The following is an 18503-nucleotide window of genomic DNA, read 5'->3' on the forward strand; positions in this document are numbered from 1 at the left end:
ACATACCTGTGCACGTGTGGCTGGGTCCTTCTTGATCCACTTGATGACAGTTTCATAGACCAGCTCCTCGGCCTTGGTGTTGAGGCTGTCATTGGAGACGTAGGCGATAAAGTCATCCTTAGAGATGCTGAGGATCTCCTCCTGGGCGGCCACCTCGGGGAAGATCTGCAGCGCGAAGGCCTTGGCCATGTGGTAGAGCTCACTGCACTGCATGGCCTCAGCCATGGCCAGCACTCCCAGACAGTTGCTGGCAGTCAGCTGCTTCTCTGAAGGTAAGAGGGAATGGTCACTGATCCAGGAGTCCTGAACGGATCACCTCGTGTTCCCATCACCATCCCTGCACCTTCCTCTGAACACAACCCATTTCCTGGTGACTCTGTATCCAGCGTCCATGGTTGTCATTCGTCTACCTCCTGTGACCCTGAACCTCAGATTCATTTCCTAGGTTTTTCTTTGCCCTGATTTATGTGGACCTCCCAGGGCCTGTTCTGGTTCTGTCCCTGCAGACCACAGCAGAAACACCAAAGTTCTAATGGATGGAGTGTGTTTCTGCCCTTACCCATGGAGGGAGGGCTGGGGCTTCAGGGTTTAGTCCTGGGCTGTGGGTAGTGGACACACTGAGACTTATGATGTCTTCCATCATGACAAAGATGCCTGACATCACAGACACCTTCTTTAAGTCTTGTAAACAACAGCCCTCACGTATCAATCCAGTGTTTCCCGTGACCCCCAGAATCCCCTAGTCTACCATCTAGAACCTGGAGTCTGGCTAACTGGCTCTTTTGAAAATCTGGCTAATAGCTCTTTCAGGCTAGAACTGAGTATGTGCCATCTTCTGCCGCTATGGCTCCTAACTCTCTTGGATTAGTTAACTTCTCCAGCAGTGCTCATCTGATATCTTCCCAGTGTCTGTCTTTTCTTTCTTCGTACCACACCCCAGGCTGTGGGGGTTTTGTGATGCTTTCCTTGTTCCCCTGCTCCACAACTACCAGCCCAGCTAAGCAGGCTAAGCTGTATAAAGTGAACATGCTCCGAGCAGGGAGTCTGTGTGTGTGTGTGTGTGTGTGTGTGTGTGTGTGTGTGTGTGTGTGTATGAGCCCCACACCAAGACCCATCTCTTGTAAAACAGCTCTGGGCCTCCAAGGATGAGATCTGATGCTCTGGTCTGTGCATGCATCTGGGAATTAATATGTTAAAGGGGAACAGAGTGTGTGGTCCATTCATTCAGGGCTTAGAGGTCAGGACAGAGTGGTGAGGTCCCTCCACCCCCAAGCCCCTGCCACATGCACAGGCTATTTGCACATCCTAGTGGGCATTGGTTCTGGCAAGGACACAGTGACCCCTTCAGTGAATGCTGTTCCATCACATGCTCTGATGAAGTCTAGATATCCTGGCACAATCTGGGGGAAACACTGGTCAGCTCACCAAGAAAGGACACACAGACTTTGCAGAAGGTGTGAAACTGGAACTTGCTGGCCGCCTCGAGCAGAGTCTTGGCGTTGGCTGAGTCGATGACCAACGACCCCGTGTAGACGAACTCTAGCAGTAGCTCCAGTACGTCAGCCTGCAGGTTGGACAGCACCAGCTCCAGCTTCTCCCGGCTGCCCTGGCTGCCGTCCTGCACCGACCTAAGGCACAGAGAGCAGGGTGTCCTCACCTGCCACCCCTGCGGCCACTGCCGCTTCCTCACAGGACCAGATCTCCCTGTATACCTCAGTCACGCCCTTCATCTTAGGACTCAAAGGACACAGCAATGACACACCTGAACCTAATAATGACCTGACACAGGATCTGAAAGAGAAGGGTCTGACCAGAGGCGCCCCAGAGAACAGAAAACCCTGCTTATCTACTCGGCATGTCCATGCAAAAAAGATGCAAATCAAAAAGCATGAGCCGTGGATGGGGACGAGGACCAGGACGGGCCACAAAAGGAAACAATATGATTCAGCTCCTTGCGAGACCTGGTGTCTACACCGAATGGTACCAGCAAGCCCTGACAAGCAGAAACAAGCACTGCCTCACAGGGCAGAATCTCCTCCAGGTTGAAGAACGAAGGCTTCTGATTAGCGGGCATTCTAGCCAATCAGGAGACTTCCTCTGAGCACATCTTGAAGACCCAGAGCCTTGGAAGGCTGCCTAGGAAGTAGACACCCCCTCCCCACAATCCCAAACTTTCCAAAAATCATATTGTTTCCTTTTAGGCATGGAAGGGAAGCCCTTCATGACATTGCTTTGAAACTGAAGACAAGACGAGATAGACGGACAGAATGGTTAGAGCTGGGAAGGGGAGAGGGGAACAACCAAGGACTTCCGCCACAGACAGCCAGCAGCCATGACCTGGGGCCTGGCCCAGGGCGGGGGGGCCCTCCTGCCACATGGAACACGGGGTCAGAGGTCAGAGTGGCCTGCGTGTAGAGTGTGCAACGGGCTTGTGAACTGGGGTGGGGGAGCAGGGGAGGGACACAAATATATCAGTATGTTTATATCTGGTGTCTACAGAAATACAAAATCATTGCAAAGGCTCCTAAGGCCTGGCAGCCGCTCCCTACAGCTGGACCTGGAAGGAAACAAATCAGATGAACCGAGAACACACCAATACAGAAGTGAGGCCGGGAGGAAAAAAACAAAAACAAAAAACAAAACACCCAGAGCGTTAAGTCAGGAGGCAGGTTTCTCAGAGGCCATCGACTTGACCACCCCGGCTTGGCTACTCTCCGCAGGCCAGCTTCCCTCACTGAGTCTGGCCTGACTGGGGCTGTGGCAAGGAAGTGAACTCCGCTGCCCACTCACAGATCACTGGTCCCTTGGGTGCACCTGGGGTAGGGGTGGAGGTGTGCCAGTGTCTGATAAGACTGTAGCTTGGCTAAAGACGCTGGGGGGCAGCTGCTGGGTGAGAGGACAAAGCATCAGCAGGGAGCAAAGGGACCTGGGTACCTTGTTTACCACTGACAGGCAGATATCCTAAGCCTCAGGCCCCCAGCCTCCTATTCTGCAAAACAAATTGGAAGTAGATGAGGCCTACAGTTCTGCTGAGGCTCAATGTTAGAGAAAGCCCTTCCCAGGACCAGGAGACTCTTCTACGAAACAGTGTTTGCACTTCTACCACTATACTTCGAAAGCTTAAGGCCTTCAAAGCCGAGACACAACCCTCAGTGTGCAGGTTTCATTGGGACCCTGCGGCTCAGTCAATGCTTAAAGCACCTTTCCCACAGATGGCTTATGTGACCAGAGGCCCTAAGGCCTTGTACTTCTATGGCCTGAGCAAGCCAAAGTACTGGCCATACAGAGAGGGTCTGGGCTGAGGTCATTTAAGCCCACACATGCTCACTCAATGCTAATGTTACTTCACATACATGTGTTTTGCTGTCAAGATGGGCTCCCAGGCTTGTGTGCCTTGGTTAAGTATAAAAATAGCTCTCAAGTACCTCCTAGAGACTCCATAAACCCTGGTTATCCCAGGCCTCTGAGGCTACCTGATCAACTTCTTGCTCCAAGTCTTTACTGCCTCTGTGTTCCTCTTATTGGCTTGGCCTTTCCTTTGTATTTCCTCAGGACTGTGGAAGTCACGCTGGGTCACTGTGTGGCAGGGCTGATGGGGTCAACATGGGCTGCTCACCTTTCTCAAGACACCTTTCACTGTTGCCACTAATAATTGCCAGCCTAGTGTGTCTCTGAGTCCTCAGACAGAGGAGCTCAAAAGAGCTGAGATAGGTCTTCAGGACACACACACACACACACACACACACACACACACACACACACACATGCCCTTGGCCAACCCAGAGCTGGAATAATGGCTATAAAGGGCTGATGTTGCTACACTGCTGACAGCTGTTGCTTCTCAAGGCTGAGCCTGGGAGAGGGTTTTGGAGACGGAGCTGCCTGCACTGCTGAAGCACATCCGGAATGAGAGGCTAAGTACAGGAGCTGAAGAGCGTGGTAATGCAGTTAAATCAGAGAGGACCTTGGCCATAGAATGCATGCCTGTGGCTATCTCCATTGGGCAAATGATCTGCAGGGAGTGCTGGAGGCTCCCAGGACTGGAAGAGCTAACTCCTTCCACTTGGCTACATAGGAACATGAGGCAGTGTTAAGTCTTTATTAGTAACCTAGTTCAAGGTCTTGTGGAGGCATAGGAGGTTGGATATCCCCCTGGCATACAGGTGTCATCTACTGGGTGGTTCATGTGTAGCTCAGAGAAATATAAGGGCCATAAAAGGCTGGCGACATCTCTGTCCCCAATCATTAGATCATCATGGCTCTACCTAGTCCTCCTAAGATCTCTTCACGCTGAACAGAGGCCCCCTGCTAACTCCAAGCACGGCTATAACGCTGCATTCTTCACAGGTGTGAAGAATGTTCTGTCCTCCATCCTGTTCTAAGCTGGTTCTTGAGTGAGCTGCCTGGCCCTGAGAGTCATGACACCATGGTGTAAGGCTGTACAGAACCACAGAAAGAGACAATATCATGCTGTCTGTGATTCTCATGCTTGGGGAGATGGCAGAAGTGTGGTCCCCTAGCCCACACAGTGTCTGAGACTGGACACTGTATGAAGTTACTTTCTCCCAAGTGGAGCTACCCAGGAGAATTCAGGTTCCTATGCACAGTTGCTGCTCAGCAGGGATGGGGCTATAGATGTGTCAGAGATGCCTATCTTGGACTAGTAGGATCTTGGAGGACACTCCTTAGCAGAGAACTCCTTTCGGTAAGTTGCTCTCTCCCTTACTTGCCTGTGTGGCCAGATGTTTGCACAGTGAACACTGGAATTGGGCACTGTCTGGAAGTGTAGAACAGTGGTGAGTGACATATAGCTGGCACTCTGTCCTATCCATCTGAAATGATTTCCACCATGACCCATGTTACTAGCTTCAGAGCACTGTGGTTGGGCACATCCAGGTCCCACTGTGTCCTGTGATCTTTGGCAGGCTTTGGAGCACTCTCTGGGAGGAGGTCTAGTCTCTGTCATTCTGTTGACACCCAAGAGCCATCAATCCCTCTTCTTGTTGGCTTGTTTTCAAGGCACAGATGTGTATTCTAGATGAGAGAGGGGACAGGCTCTTGGGGAAAGAGGTGCTGGTATAGGAGAAGCACCCTGTCAGTTGGTGACTCAGTGGAGTTAGTAGCTACTCTGGCTTCCCACATCATGGCTGAAGAAGGAATGAAAGCACAGAGCTTAGAGTATCAGGCTTGGTGAGAATCAAGTTAAGAAATTCATTGACTTCATTCATTGTTTTCATTCAATGCAAAAAAAAGACTAGAATTCACATGTCCAGTACCTGTCCCAGTACTGGCTTTGTGGGGTGGGGGACTTCCTCTAGAGGCATGCCTGCCATGCTCAGGTCTCTGTCCTCTTTGGTATGGTGAGGAACAGCTTTTCTCAGGTGCTGGGTATTTTCTTGACAGAGGAAGTGTCAGTGAGGGCAGGAGACATGACTGCCATCTTTTAAGAAAGATGGTCATGGCCTCTACGATTGGGCCTGTAGCCTGGCCAGACAACCATTAAGTGGAAGTGACTGGCCTTGATTAATGTCTCTATGGCACCTGTGCATCTTGAAAAATTCTCAGTGCCCAGAGGGTAAATAAAGGGACTTTGCCATGGGCAGGAGAAGAAAAGCCAGGGCAGACAGTGCAGCCTAGGGGTAAGATACAGCTCTAGGCCTGGGTCTCCCACCCAAAGGGTCTGGTGTGTGAGCAGATATGGGAAGGATGAGTGCTCTACTCATCAGCCAGGGGCAGGGCAGTGGCTCAGCCCTTTGTCCCTCTTCACTAACTGTCCAGAAGCAGTGTCCTCATCCCTTGTCTCTCAGTTTCCCTTCTGATCATCCTGTGGAACCCAAGTTGGCCAACCAAAGGTCAGGCAGAACAGGCTTGTGGTTCTGTTTTGCCCTGGCTTGCTGATGGCCTCCTGCATTCATGTCCAAGGGCTTCTTGACTTCCAGGCCTCACCTAGAGGGTCCAGTCCCCTAGCAGGTCTGCACACAAGTGCCTGTCTTAAAGTACCTCTCTTAAAGGGGAATTCTGTTCTTCTCAGCAGGCTTTGTGGGCAGTGTTCCTAATATCACATGTAGAACACACACACACACACACACACACACCCATGTGTGCATGTGCACACTCCCAACTTATACCCAGTGTCAGCTCAGAGACTTCCCCTTTCTCCCTCACTGACTTTGCCTACAAACAAAAAGCAGTTTCTTTTTCTAGGTTAGGGAATGGACACTTCCATATCAGACAGTATGTATATGTCACTTAAATGTCTGAGACGTCAACATCCTCATCTGTAAAATGGGGGATTCTAACTGCACGAGCTCCTTAAGCTAGTGTATCTATAAAGCTTCTTGTCACCAGGTGGCAACCTTGTCAAGAAAGGAAGTGGCGAAGGATGGCTTAAAGGAACTAGCTCATGTATGGAAGCCTGTGAGGAAAAGAGGCTGGATAGTGTAGGGCCTTGGGAATGTCATCAAGCTGTGGAGTTTGTAGGGACTTGACTGCTCTGCCTGTGAGGCCATACTGGGCAGATCCAGTTTCTCTGCTCAGTCTCATACTGATTGTGTGTGTGTGTGTGTGTGTGTGTGTGTGTGTATGTGTGTGCTGTCTGTTTTATGCTTCTCTTTTTTGACCCATGTACTGTTCTCTCTGAGGATTTTGGGTAGGCTCTGGCCCAGGAGAGACCGTGTCTGTTTGCAGAGAGGAATGAGCAAGCAATTTAGCTTCTTGTATGCTCCTCCCATGGCTCCAGGAAAGACAGTCACACTGAGAACGGGGATGGAGCAGTGAACACATGACCTAGGTTGTTGGCAGAAAGGAATTTAGCTTGAATTTCCAAGTCTGAGGTGCTGGTTCAGAAAGGGGGTAGCTCTGGCAATGATCAGACAGAGCAGGTCTGTACTGACTCATATAAGTCCTGAGAAATAGATTGGCCCTATTTCCTCAACCTCATAAGACAACAGCCCCTGAAAAGGAGCCCCTGGGCCACTTTATCCAAGGGCTTGATGTGATGGGGGCTGAAACATGGTGACATCAGCTGTTTTCTGACCATGAAGAATTTTATGGCCATATGGCTGATAAAGATATATCATCTTCCTGTGGAGATCTTGCTTCACTCCTTCAAAGGAATTTGTTTGCAGCCATCATTATGAATGGCAACATGTACCCCAGGGCCAAGACAGAGAAAGGAAATTCAAAATGGCTACACACAAATACAGCTCCAGCTTCTCCTCTGATTCCTGAAGGTGCTCCGTGCATGCTGAAGGCCCTAGATCTCAGCTCTGACTCAGTCAGATTCATCTGCCTGTCTGCCCACCACTAGGGGACTCGGGTGCCCTTTAAGCCCTGAAAGCATGTCATGTCATGTGTTCTACTGGCTACCTTCTCCAGCTAACCCCTGAAAATGGCCTGTTTATCCGCTCTCTTCCCTTTTGTGACCTTGACACCTTTGTTTTTCCATCTTGGCTGACTTGTGAGGCCTCTCCAGGCTGGTCTTGCCCATCCACTGACTGTCACCTTCACCATCATTTGATCAACTTCTGGCTTACAAATAAATAATAAAGCCTGAGGCCTGAGGGCGAGGGTCTGGCCAGAGTGGAGTCACAGAATGAGTGGCAGATCAAGTGTAGGACCCAGGTCTCCTGCCTCCCAAGGATGCTTCTCTCCCAGAAACTACTTAGATGGAGGGCCCATCCTACTCAGCAGGGCTACTAAGGTGTGTGGGCTCCCCCTTCACCCTTACAACAAATCCAAGAGCTCAGTGGGGAGTCAGGACCTGCTTATATCTGCTTCTGGGGAGGCAACCTATTCCTGTCTCTGGTTCATACCTGTTGGTGTCCCTACCCTCCTTGTCTGGAAGGGTCTTCCTCCTCCTCCTCTGCCTGTTCAAGAAGGTTTCCTCGTATTGGGGGTCCTCTTTCCTACTGTGAGCTGGAGTTAGGCTCTGATTCATCTTCAAAGACTTTGAGTCCAGGGCTGGACCACTGCTCTACATTAACCTCATGCTCTGTAGCCCATCTGGATCAGGGTCCGAGGTCCCAGATTATTTAGCTGTGTCTCTGCAGCCAGGTGCTAGCTACTGCTCCACAGAATTTCCTAAAAAGAACACCCTGGGCTGAAGAAGCCCCTGGACATGCCTCTTTCCCCGAGACTTATGCCTCTAATCCTTGCCCTCAGACACAGAGAACCTAAGCATGAGGGCAGGAGACGGAGTTGTCCAGGAAATGGGATGTCACAAAGAGCCTGCCCCTCCTGTGTGGCACAGGGCCAGTAAGGCTGAGTGGGACCTCACACACAGCCAGCGGCCTGGCTCTATGCCAAAGGACACAGGGGATAGGAAAGGAGATGCCAGCCAGTGTGCCATCCTGAAACAAAACACAGTCGCTCTGGGGTTAGTTGGCAAGTCCAAACACAGCATTGGGAAGCAAGCAGAGGTCCTGTCCTCCTACTCTGAGCTCTGTCCAGGCTCAGCGTCCGCCCCGGAGAGGCTGCAAGGCAAAATGAGCAGCGACATTAATCTGCTGATGGGTGAGAGAAATGTGAGCGTTACCCTGGGCTAGCCCCTCGGCTGCTCTCCTTCCCTAAGGAGCTAGGAGGTGGCCCTGACAGCTTTGCAAGGGTATGAAACGGCCCCAAACAATTACTGTTTTTTAAATCAACAAAATGGAAAAAACAAAGATACCCAGGCACCATTAACACTGATTGATCCAGGTAGAAATGGCCAAGAGAAGCCAGGGTGGGCTGAGGGGCAGGGGGGTGAAGGCTGAGAGACCGTGTTTAGGACACACCTGGTCTGCACTCAGTGCTCAGTGTTCAAGCATGAGGCTTGGCCTACACACTCGTCTCCCTGACTCAGGCTGGGGGAGAGCAGTCCCTGGGGTGCCTGGTGTCCCTCAGTGGGGATGATCTGCTCAGTATGCTTTCCTGGCATTAGGTTGAGCATCAACAGTGGCGATGATGGATCTGGGGACCCTGAGGGATGGAGTAGTGTGTAGTGGTCCCTTAAAATGGAGTCTATAGTCCTCTTAGTCTCAGGGAGGGCTTGTAATCTGCTAAGAACATGGAGTTTGGGGGTGTGAGGAGGAGCCTACTATGGGCTAGCCCCTGGTGGCTAGTGAGGCAGTGTGTGGGAGCAAGGGCAAGGGCTGTTCTGAGGCTGTGTGTGTGTGTGTGTGCATGTGTGTGCGTGTGTGTGTGTGTGTGCATGTGTGTGTGTGTGTGTGTGTGTGTGTGGGCACTGGGGAGGGGGAGGAGAGATGGCTACTGGCTCTGTGACAGGGAGTCACACTTCAGGAACCTGCAAGAGAGGGGGGAGAAAAGCGACACAAAAGCGTCCTACGGAGGAACAGACCCGACCACAGCTGGAAGGAAGGCAAACCTTTGAATCAGGTCCTTGAAATACAAGCTGCAGGAAGCTAGAACATTTTGGTGGACTTCAAACTCTCTGCCTTCAACAACAATTTTCAGGTCTGTAAATGCTTTCGCTCTGCGTTGCTGGTTCAATTCCTTCAACATTTCTGCAGAATAGAGAAGACAGACAGGGCCAGGTTCCCATTAAGAGGTTTTTAATTTTTATTTTTAATTAATTTTTTTCAAGAAGTAGAGAAATAGAAAATACTTGATATTCTTTCTTGGCAAGGCTGGCTGAACACTGACAGTCAAAAGAGGTCACAAACAAGCATAAACAAGCAGCCACTGGGAGGGGCTACATAACCAAGGGGGTAACAACTTAAAAAAGCAAAATAACAGAACCAAACCCGAATATGATTAAAAAAAATATCAAACCCAGATACTGAAAGATTGGGGAGTAGGCTGGGGAAAGATTCCCATACTGACAATTGGAAACAGAAAATACCACAAACAGCTTAAAAAAAAATCTATCCTAGAACCAATAAGGTCTCCAGATGCCAATGGTGCCGCGGTATCAAGTAAAGCATGGCATTGTGATGCAGGATGGGCGGGACATGGTTCAGAGGAGCAAAACCCACAGACCCCGGAGACACAGCAGCCCTTCCGTTAGACATTCAAGCCATAGCGTGGAACGAGTTTCCTGGGTAGGGCAGCCAGAGAGCAGAAGGGCCCGACGAGGGCTTCCTTCCATCTCACGCTTTCACAGACTTCTGGGGTAAGCAAGTAAACAAGGGGTGGGATGGGGTTGGGTGGGGTGTTTCTTTGCATCAGCCCCATTTTCTAGGCTGGCTTTCCAGGATGCCCAGCCTTGCTTGTGCATTTGACAATGAGAAGCTGTTTTGCAGCCTCTGCAGGTCTTAGGAAGGGTCTTAGGGGTGGGAGGTGATTATATCCTGCCCCAATGTATACCTACCTTTGCCCGGAGTCTTGGCCACTGGGGCTGGCATAGACAGAATCCAGGCCTGTGGGCTCCAGACCTAGGGAGGTCAACATCTTCTCCCAGACCCATCCCAAGGGCTAGAAGGGAGGAGGAGAGAGGAGCCTACCAGCTAGCCCATTTAATTAAGGTGTCCTTTCCCCTTTGCTGAAGTTAGAGCCTTTGCATGGACAATATCCCTCACTATTCCAGCACATCTGTCTGTATCCAGGACTCTTTATCCTTTCCCTGTAGTGTCTGCACATCACATCAGAGGCCTAGATCCTTGTGTCAGGTGACCTAGACTGTCATTAGACAGGTAAAGGGAGACAATGAGAGGTAAGGACTCTTACCATCATCCCAAGCTCTCCAGGTCTATGTTAAGTGAAGCTGATTTTCTAGAATTACTCTCTGGTGTTCCCTACTTCAAGCCTAATTGTAGGCTCAGTACCAGTTAAATGCTGAGTGTCCCGTAGCCCTAATTCTTATTCTGGATTTGTCACAGGGTAGTTAGGTGGCCCTGGGCTCATCTCAGCCTGTGGCAGGTCCTCTATGCCTCTCTGAGTCTCTATATTTATACCTGTCAACAAGGAGCTGAGGTTCCTACTTCTGTTTGCAGAGATCAGTGGGCTCACTTGATCTAGTCCAGCTCAGGGATGACGATAGGATTAGTGGACCTCCGAATCCAACAGCCCTCCCTCCTTCACAAAGATAGACTGGCTCTGCTAAAGATGGAGGATATGGGTCCTGGAAAACATGCTGCATGTGGGGACCTAGGTGGTGGAACTGTCTCCAGAGCCACAGGCCATGCTAAGCCATGGACCCTCTCACCATATGTTAGGCTGCACTATGGGAGAATGCCTTCAGCTCCGCTTGTAGAATACACTGGTCAGGCTCTCCAACTTCAGCAGGGCACAGAGACAAGGCTGGGTGGTGTGGGCCCAGGGTGGGGGCATGTTAGAGGTGAGTAGGGAGCTGGAGAGCAACAGGAATGGCATAGTTGGCGGGTGACACTAGATCCTGAGAACCATGCCAAGGGGCCGCAGGGGACTGTGGGTAGGAAGTGGAGAGGTTGGGCTTGTTTTCCAGTGATCTGACAGAGAGGAAGGAGGAGAGGGTTTTTAGGAAACCCAATGGGAGGCAGGAAGACCCCTGATCGTCTGAGACCTTGATTTTTCAGAGGCTTGGGGTGGAGATGAGCCTATGGGGCTCAGGAAGGGTATCGGGGGCCAGGCAGGGCTCATGTAACCTGTGATTCTTGGATGCTCGCAGAGCCAGCAGCTGAGTGAGCCTGGCGGCTTATGTCATTTAAGAGAGGGGTGGAGGTAAGAGTTGGGGGAATTCCAGGTGAGGATTCCAAACTCTTAAAGCTTTGCAATATTTTTAAAATGTAGAAGTGTGTGTGTGTGTGTGTGTATGTGTGTGTGTGTGTGTGTACATGAGTGCAGATACCTTCAGAGACCAGAAGAGGATATCAGATCACCAATAGCGAGAGTTACAGGTAGTGTAAACCACCTGACATGGTGCTGGGAACTGAACGCAGATCTTCTGGAAGAGCAGTATATATTCTCTGCCGCCCACCTGTCTCTCTAGCTCCCGGGTCCTTAGTTCTTAATCTTGATTTGTCACAGGATAGTTAGGTGGCCTTGGATGAGTTACTCCAGCCTGTGGGGCCTCCAATTCCTGTAGGACAAAATAGCTCTGTGGCTCCCTGGTCATCGTAGTGTGTTGGAAAGTAGACCCAGGTCTGTGTGCTTGTGGAGTTAGCTAGTGCTGGGACCAGGCCAACATCCCACTCTTGGACCCACTGTGTTCTGATGTTTCAAAGGCTTTCCTTACAGGTCAAGGTTCTGGAAGAGACTTTAGCCATAGCCTTAGCCCCAGCAGCAACACTGGCTGCATCAGGAACCTCACGTCCAGGCCCAAATCTGGCAAGGTGCCTGGGATTCAGGTGTCGCCTCTCTCCACATGGATGCTTTCTGTTCCCTACACCTCCACCTTTTCAGAAATCTGATGTAATAGCTGGGGATGATTATTCACTTCCAGAAGAATTTTTCAATTTATGAAAGTGCTCACCAGGGGATTCCTTTGCACAGCAGGCCCAGTGCATTCCAAGTATTGATCAGTTGGTATGTGCTTGCCACTGCCTGCAGTGTGCTGGTGGGAACGGTGGGTACCACAGTATATACTTGTCAGGAACACACCCTGGCCCCACAGAAGGAAGCCAGGACCTACTTCCTGGGTAGAAGATGCTTGGATTCCTTACCCTGTCTCAGAGCAGAATAACTCTCCTGGATTTTTTGAGGAGGCTTTTGGAAAGAGTCCAAAAAGGAGGGTCTGGTATAGGGAGGGCTGTGGGGTTTGGCAGGAATCTAGACTAAGGGTGGGTGTTCAGGGCTCCTGGCAACGCCCTGCATTTGTAGGGTTTAGAATGGGCCAGAGGCCCTTGGACCCTCCCCAGGAAAGACTCAGTACATATGACTGAGGAGGCTGATAGCCCGAGCCCACGTGGAGAGCCATAGCTTTGGCCTCCACCCTTGCTGGCTGGCATCTTGGGGCATTTTCTGGTCTTAGCTTTGAGCAGAATGCCCCACTCCCATGCTTATAGAATTGGCTGCCCTGTGCCATGCTGCCCCGCTCCACATCAGCGATTTCTCTACCATAAGACTACCTGGCAGAAGGGACAGGTCCAGAGAGTGCGTCCCATTTTCCAGCCTGCCTTCTTCTGAGCCATCTCCATACCACAGCTCCTAACGGTGTCCAGCCACTCGCCTCTGGTTAAATAAGTCCTTCAAGGGTGAGCAAAGACAGTAAGGTGTCCTTGATCCTAGCTTCTCTTTCACTTTCTCCTTCTAGTGAAGCCTCCCTTGTGCCCTAGACAGCATCCTGCTTACAAACGTGTTCCCCTCTGCACAAGTCCTTCCTTATTCTTCTTTTGGCTGCTCACCATTGGTTTTCCGTGGCAATCCTGATATCATCTGGTCCCAGGCCTCCTTGCCTCTTTCTTCCTACAGCCCCCACCCCCGTCCCCCATGCATGTTCCTGTAGCAGCCTGAGCTGCCTTATTTACAGCCTTGTAGTTATTCATTTACACATCTGCTTCCTGCACCAGACTACACTGTATCTATATTTTTTACCTGAAATACTCAGCTCAGGCCTGACATGTGTTCACCTCACACAGTAAGTTGCAAAAATTCTCTACTATCAAGAGGCAGAGGTTACTGAATTGTGGCTGGCCTTAATTTGCTTTGGAGCATAGAATGCAGCAGAAAGGACCTTAGAAGGGTGTCAGCCACAGCATCAAGGGAATCTGCTTGTTTTTGCTACCTCTGGAGATCCCACTGAGGAGAGCCTGCTGGAAGATGAGAGGCAGCATGGAGCAAAGATGAGCTATCCCAGATTGTCATGTAGACTAGCCAGCCTCTGCCAGTATCAGCCTGACCTAACCCGCACATTGCCTAACCAGAACCACAGCCTATATAAATGAGCTACCTTTTAAGCCAGTATGTTTGAGAATTGCCGGTTAGCTTGACAAGAGCCACTTGATTTGGAAGGTAGGAATAAATGACAGGTTCATGAACTCAGAGAACTTGCCTCCATCAGTATTTCCCTTTGTTAATTTGATGTGAGGTTAATTTTTAAAACGTGCAAACATTCCATCACGCCCATCTCTCAAGTGTACAGTTCAGTGCTGGTAAGCACACGAACACAGTTTTACAACCAATTGCTGGACCTTCTTTCCAAACTGGAACTGTGTATCTAGGAAACAACCACCACCCCTACTCTTCCTCCGCCAGCCCTTGGCCACTATTCCACTTCCGTCTCTATGAATCTGACTCCTCTGGAGATGTAGTGTAAGCGAAACCATATATATTTGTCCTCCTGGGATTGGCTTATTTTACTTGAATGCCTTCAAGGTTTGTCTTCATTGTGTCGTATGTCAGAATTTCCTCCCGACTTACATCCTATGGTAAGTAGATACCATTTTAAAATCCATTCATCTGTGGGTAGATGCTTTTCAGCTGTTGTGACTGATGCTTCCAGCATAATCTTCCACCCAGTTATGGGTATCTCTAGCCACTCCAGTCTTCAGCTCCATTATAATTGGTTAGAATGAAATAATCCCATAGACCCAGCTTCCAGGGAATGCAAGGAGGGACCAGGGGATGCTAAGAGGGGCCTGCCTGGAGCTGCATGCTTGTTTAGAGAATGATACCATAGACAGAACCAAGACTGGAAATGAAGCTGCAACTAAACTTCTGCATATTTTTTACCAAATGACACAAGTTATTTGTCACAGACTAATAGGCTCGTTCCAGCTGGTCTAGAAGGGCTGTCCAATGCAGTAATAAAGAGAAAGGGGTGTCAAATATTAAAAGGTAAAGACATTCCAGTGTCTCTGCTGTAGAGAAGCCCATTAAGTCAGAGCTCTGAGAAAGGTTGCATAGTCAAATAATTTTTTTTTTCAGAGCTCAAGCAGGAACCCAGCTAGGTGATAAATGTTCCTGGTCCCATTGGTATTTATGACACATACATGATAAAGGACCGGAAAACATTATAAACTCAGAGCAGTTGGGAAATACACTGAGAAAGCCCAGTGAAGACTGTGTCATGCACACCCAGAGGGTAATTCATCTGGGAGCAGGGACGCTGGATGTGTGCTGACACTGTGGGGACAAATGAGAGCTTTGCACAAACAGCCTCTTCAGTGGATGTTTTGTACAGCCATGAAGTGCCTGGAGCAAGCTCTCCTCACAGGATTGCCCAGGAATTACCAGTTTGTGCCTGGAGATAGCATGACTGGAAAAACTTGATGTCATCGCTGAGTCACTGCAGTCTGCTACCGTGAGGACCCTCTCCTCCTCTAGGGGATGAAATTCTGTCCTCACTGCTCAGCTCCTTTCTGAGGACTCACAGAGCCTTCCTGGGTCTGCTCTTCAATTTACAGCTCCATCTCTCCTGTACATTCCTACCCTCTGAGTTTATGCCCAGCACTTCCTGCTCTTTTGACCAAGTCATTTCTTATTCTTAAGGTCTCACAAGTCCTGAAAGCCTCGGCTTTAGCAGCACCCTCTAAGGAGTCTCAGAGTCATCTCAGTCACCTCATGCGTTGCCCTCTCCTGTGCTCCCATGAGACTTTGTTGGTGTCTCAGTATCAGATAGAGACTATTGGCTACCTCACTCTAGAGGACGCTACCTGTTGACTGCCTATCTCCTCTCCAGGCTATGTTACGAATGGCTTGTCTCTGTGGTTCTGGAGTAAATGGCATTATGTTTTGCACATGTTTGTGTGTGTGTGTGTGTGTGTGTGCCTCTTTTATGATTGGAATTCAGGTGGATTACAGAACACATGGAGAGGTGTGGGAAGCAGCCAGAATGTCCTTAAACATGATTAAATGGAGTTAGTAGAAATGTCTAGCTATGTAGAAGCAGATGGACTGGTTGTAGAAGTGAAGCCTCCTCTAAGCCTAGGAGATATCATTGCTAACAACAACTGTGGTAGCTCCACAATCGGAGTGATGTATATTGCTAAAGCACTGCCCCATTCGTGACTTAGATCTTTGGGGGAAGAGACTGAATTATTCTGTTCTGCTCCAGTTGTTTAGAAGAGACGTAAATGACCTTTGTAGGAAGGGCTAACTACCTCAGCTGACACTGAGGTATCGCTGCAGCCTGTGGCCGTGACACACAGTGGCTAGAGAGAAGCCATCCTTTTAACACTTCAGCTTCTAGCCATCTAGATGGCAAGGTTTACCCAAATGTAATCCAACAACCAGTTGCATGCATCAACAGATCATGCCTGGAGGGATCAGGGTGGGCATTCTTCATTTGGGAAGGAATTAGGGGAGGGCAAGGGCAGAGGGTTATATTAGTCACTCTCTGTTGATATGATAGAATACGCTGACCAAAAGCTTTTCAGAGGGGATATAATCCATCACGGTGGACAAGTTATGGCAGTTGGAGTGTGAGGCAGTGATGGCAGTCACTGATCGCATTTCATCTATACACAGGAAGCAGAGGGGGTGGTGTGGCCAGGCTATATAACTTTAAAGACCATCTCTGATGATGTACTTCCAGCAGCAAATTTCTACCTCCTGAAAGTTTCCATAATATTCTTAAACAGCATCACCAACTTAGGAGCACATGTTCAAACACATAAGCCTATGGGAGACATTTCCCATTCAAACCACCACAAATATCATGACCCAGATCTAGATCAGGGAACTTGGTCAGATGGTGGCTTCCACCATAGGGTGGTAAGATAGACCCTTGGGTAAGCGAAGATGGCTACTAGGCAACCTCCAAGGCTGCAATGAGAGGAAGTATCTGACTAGGATAATATTAGCAGCAGTTAGACCTTCCAGCCTTTATTAAAGATGCTCGCTTGCTCTCTCCCTCCATCCCTCTCTCCATCCCCCTTTGCTCTTTCAAGACAGAGTTTCTTTGTGTAGTCTTGACAGTCCTGGACCTCATCATGTAGACTAGACCTTGAACTCAGAGATCTGCCTACCTCTACCTCCCAAGTTCTAAGATTAAAGGAACACACCCCTGGCTAAAGATGCTTTCATTTGGATTCTTTTTCTGCCTGGAGGGTAGAATCTGAGAAGGTGATACACGAGATGAAAAGAGGTAAATGTTATGAAGGTTCTGTGTTGAGAGAGATCTGAAGAAGGGCAAAGCTTGGGAGAAGTTGGGTGAGATGTGAAGTCAAAAATTAGGGGTGTGAAGGAGTCTGAGAGGTGAGACTCAGGGGTGACCTCCTGTAGTTCAGTGGAGAAGAACTACACTGTAATGAACTGAAAGATGAGACAAATCAGGACACTGCGGGGTTATGGGGGGATTGGAAGCATGCATGTAGAGAGTGGAAGATCCAGGTGGAGACTGAGGCAGAGGGGCTAGCAGCAGCCAATGGGGACTTAGGAAGTAGAGTCCCTTTAATCCCTATAAGACCTCTCTAAGAATACAGTTTTGTAGCAAGGGAGGGTGGTGTCTCAAAGGACACAAGTCCTAATGACAAAGGGAGTGTGAGACTCCGATATGATCCCAGGGATTAAGGTGAGTAGGGGCAGGGACTTTTCTCTTGCTTTCTTATAAATGTTCTTATCATTATGAAACCATTTGGTCTTCAGTGTATTAACTCAGAGTTTATATTTTTTTTCTCACTGGTAGTTAGACTTTTGGGAGGTGGGGGATAGATAGTTAGTTCTTCACTGGAGGGACTGCAGCTAAGAAGTCATGACAGTTATTTGGGGCCAAGAGAAAGAGCCAAGTTCAGAACCTTGGAGAGCTACACATACCCAGTAGTTCAGGCAGAAAGTAGTGAGATAGCTAAGGAGCAGCCTGGAACAACTTAACACACCCAGGGCTGTGGATGAGACTAGGGGACTCACAGTTCCTTCAGGGGCTGACTGAGACTCTGATTTCCAGGAACTTGAGGTGGCATAAGTACCCAGGGGTACTTCATGAAACAGGTCTCCTGTGTGCTGATACTGGGGATACCGGGTGTGTGCCAGGGACTTGAGTGAATGAATGATCATACATGCAGCCCTGGAGCAGTGCAAGGTTTATTGGGAGAGACACTGATATAACTATGCCAACAGGGAAAAGCATTGAGCAGAGGAGAAGAAAGCTGGTTCTGCCTGAGGGGACCAGAGAGGTACCATAGTGGGGTGCTTATGTAGTAAAGACTCATAGGAAAGCAAAGCAGAAGCACCCCAGGAAGCTGTAGAGTAAATTGAGAAGACTCCAAGGTTTGAAAGGGCCCATGCTATCCCATGAGACAATGAGATCATTGGTGGCTTTTATGGGCAGGTGACCTAGGGAAGGGTGGCCAGGAATCAAAGACATAACTGCTGCCTATGTCAAATGGAGAGCTAATTGTACATGAGGTAGTTGAGGATGTAGCTCAGTGCTACAGCCTTTGTTTAGAGTAAATATAGCCCTGGCACACAGTGGGATGCTCACAACAGACTCACTGTGGCCTGAGGTGGACTCATGGGGTCTGCTCTGGGCTAGGTCTTAGAGGAAAAGGAATCTAGGTTATATCATCAAAATTGCCCATTATATGGCACTGTGGGGTCTCCAAAGGACTGGCATTATGGTTGATTTAGATGTGGGGCTTCCATTTTTTTCCTAATCCCCAACCCAACTCCTGGGCTCCAGCTAACACCTTCCTTGCGATTTTGTCAGA

At 49.4% G+C, this 18503-nt stretch overlaps 1 protein-coding gene across 1 annotated transcript in view; it reads right to left on the bottom strand.

The window, feature by feature from the left end:
• Klhl29 (kelch like family member 29) overlaps positions 1-18503 on the bottom strand; it is a 248491-nt gene that overhangs the window by 13284 nt on the left and 216704 nt on the right. Inside the window, exons 6-8 of the mRNA XM_028779393.1 lie at positions 9365-9503; positions 1426-1628; positions 7-266 (exon numbers count right to left, since the gene is read on the bottom strand). Coding sequence (XP_028635226.1) covers positions 7-266; positions 1426-1628; positions 9365-9503 — 602 coding nt within the window. The remainder of the gene's footprint in view (positions 1-6; positions 267-1425; positions 1629-9364; positions 9504-18503) is intronic.

Source organism: Grammomys surdaster, unplaced genomic scaffold (genome assembly GCF_004785775.1).
Source record: "Grammomys surdaster isolate TR1022 unplaced genomic scaffold, NIH_TR_1.0 351, whole genome shotgun sequence".
Lineage (NCBI taxonomy): Eukaryota > Metazoa > Chordata > Mammalia > Rodentia > Muridae > Grammomys > Grammomys surdaster.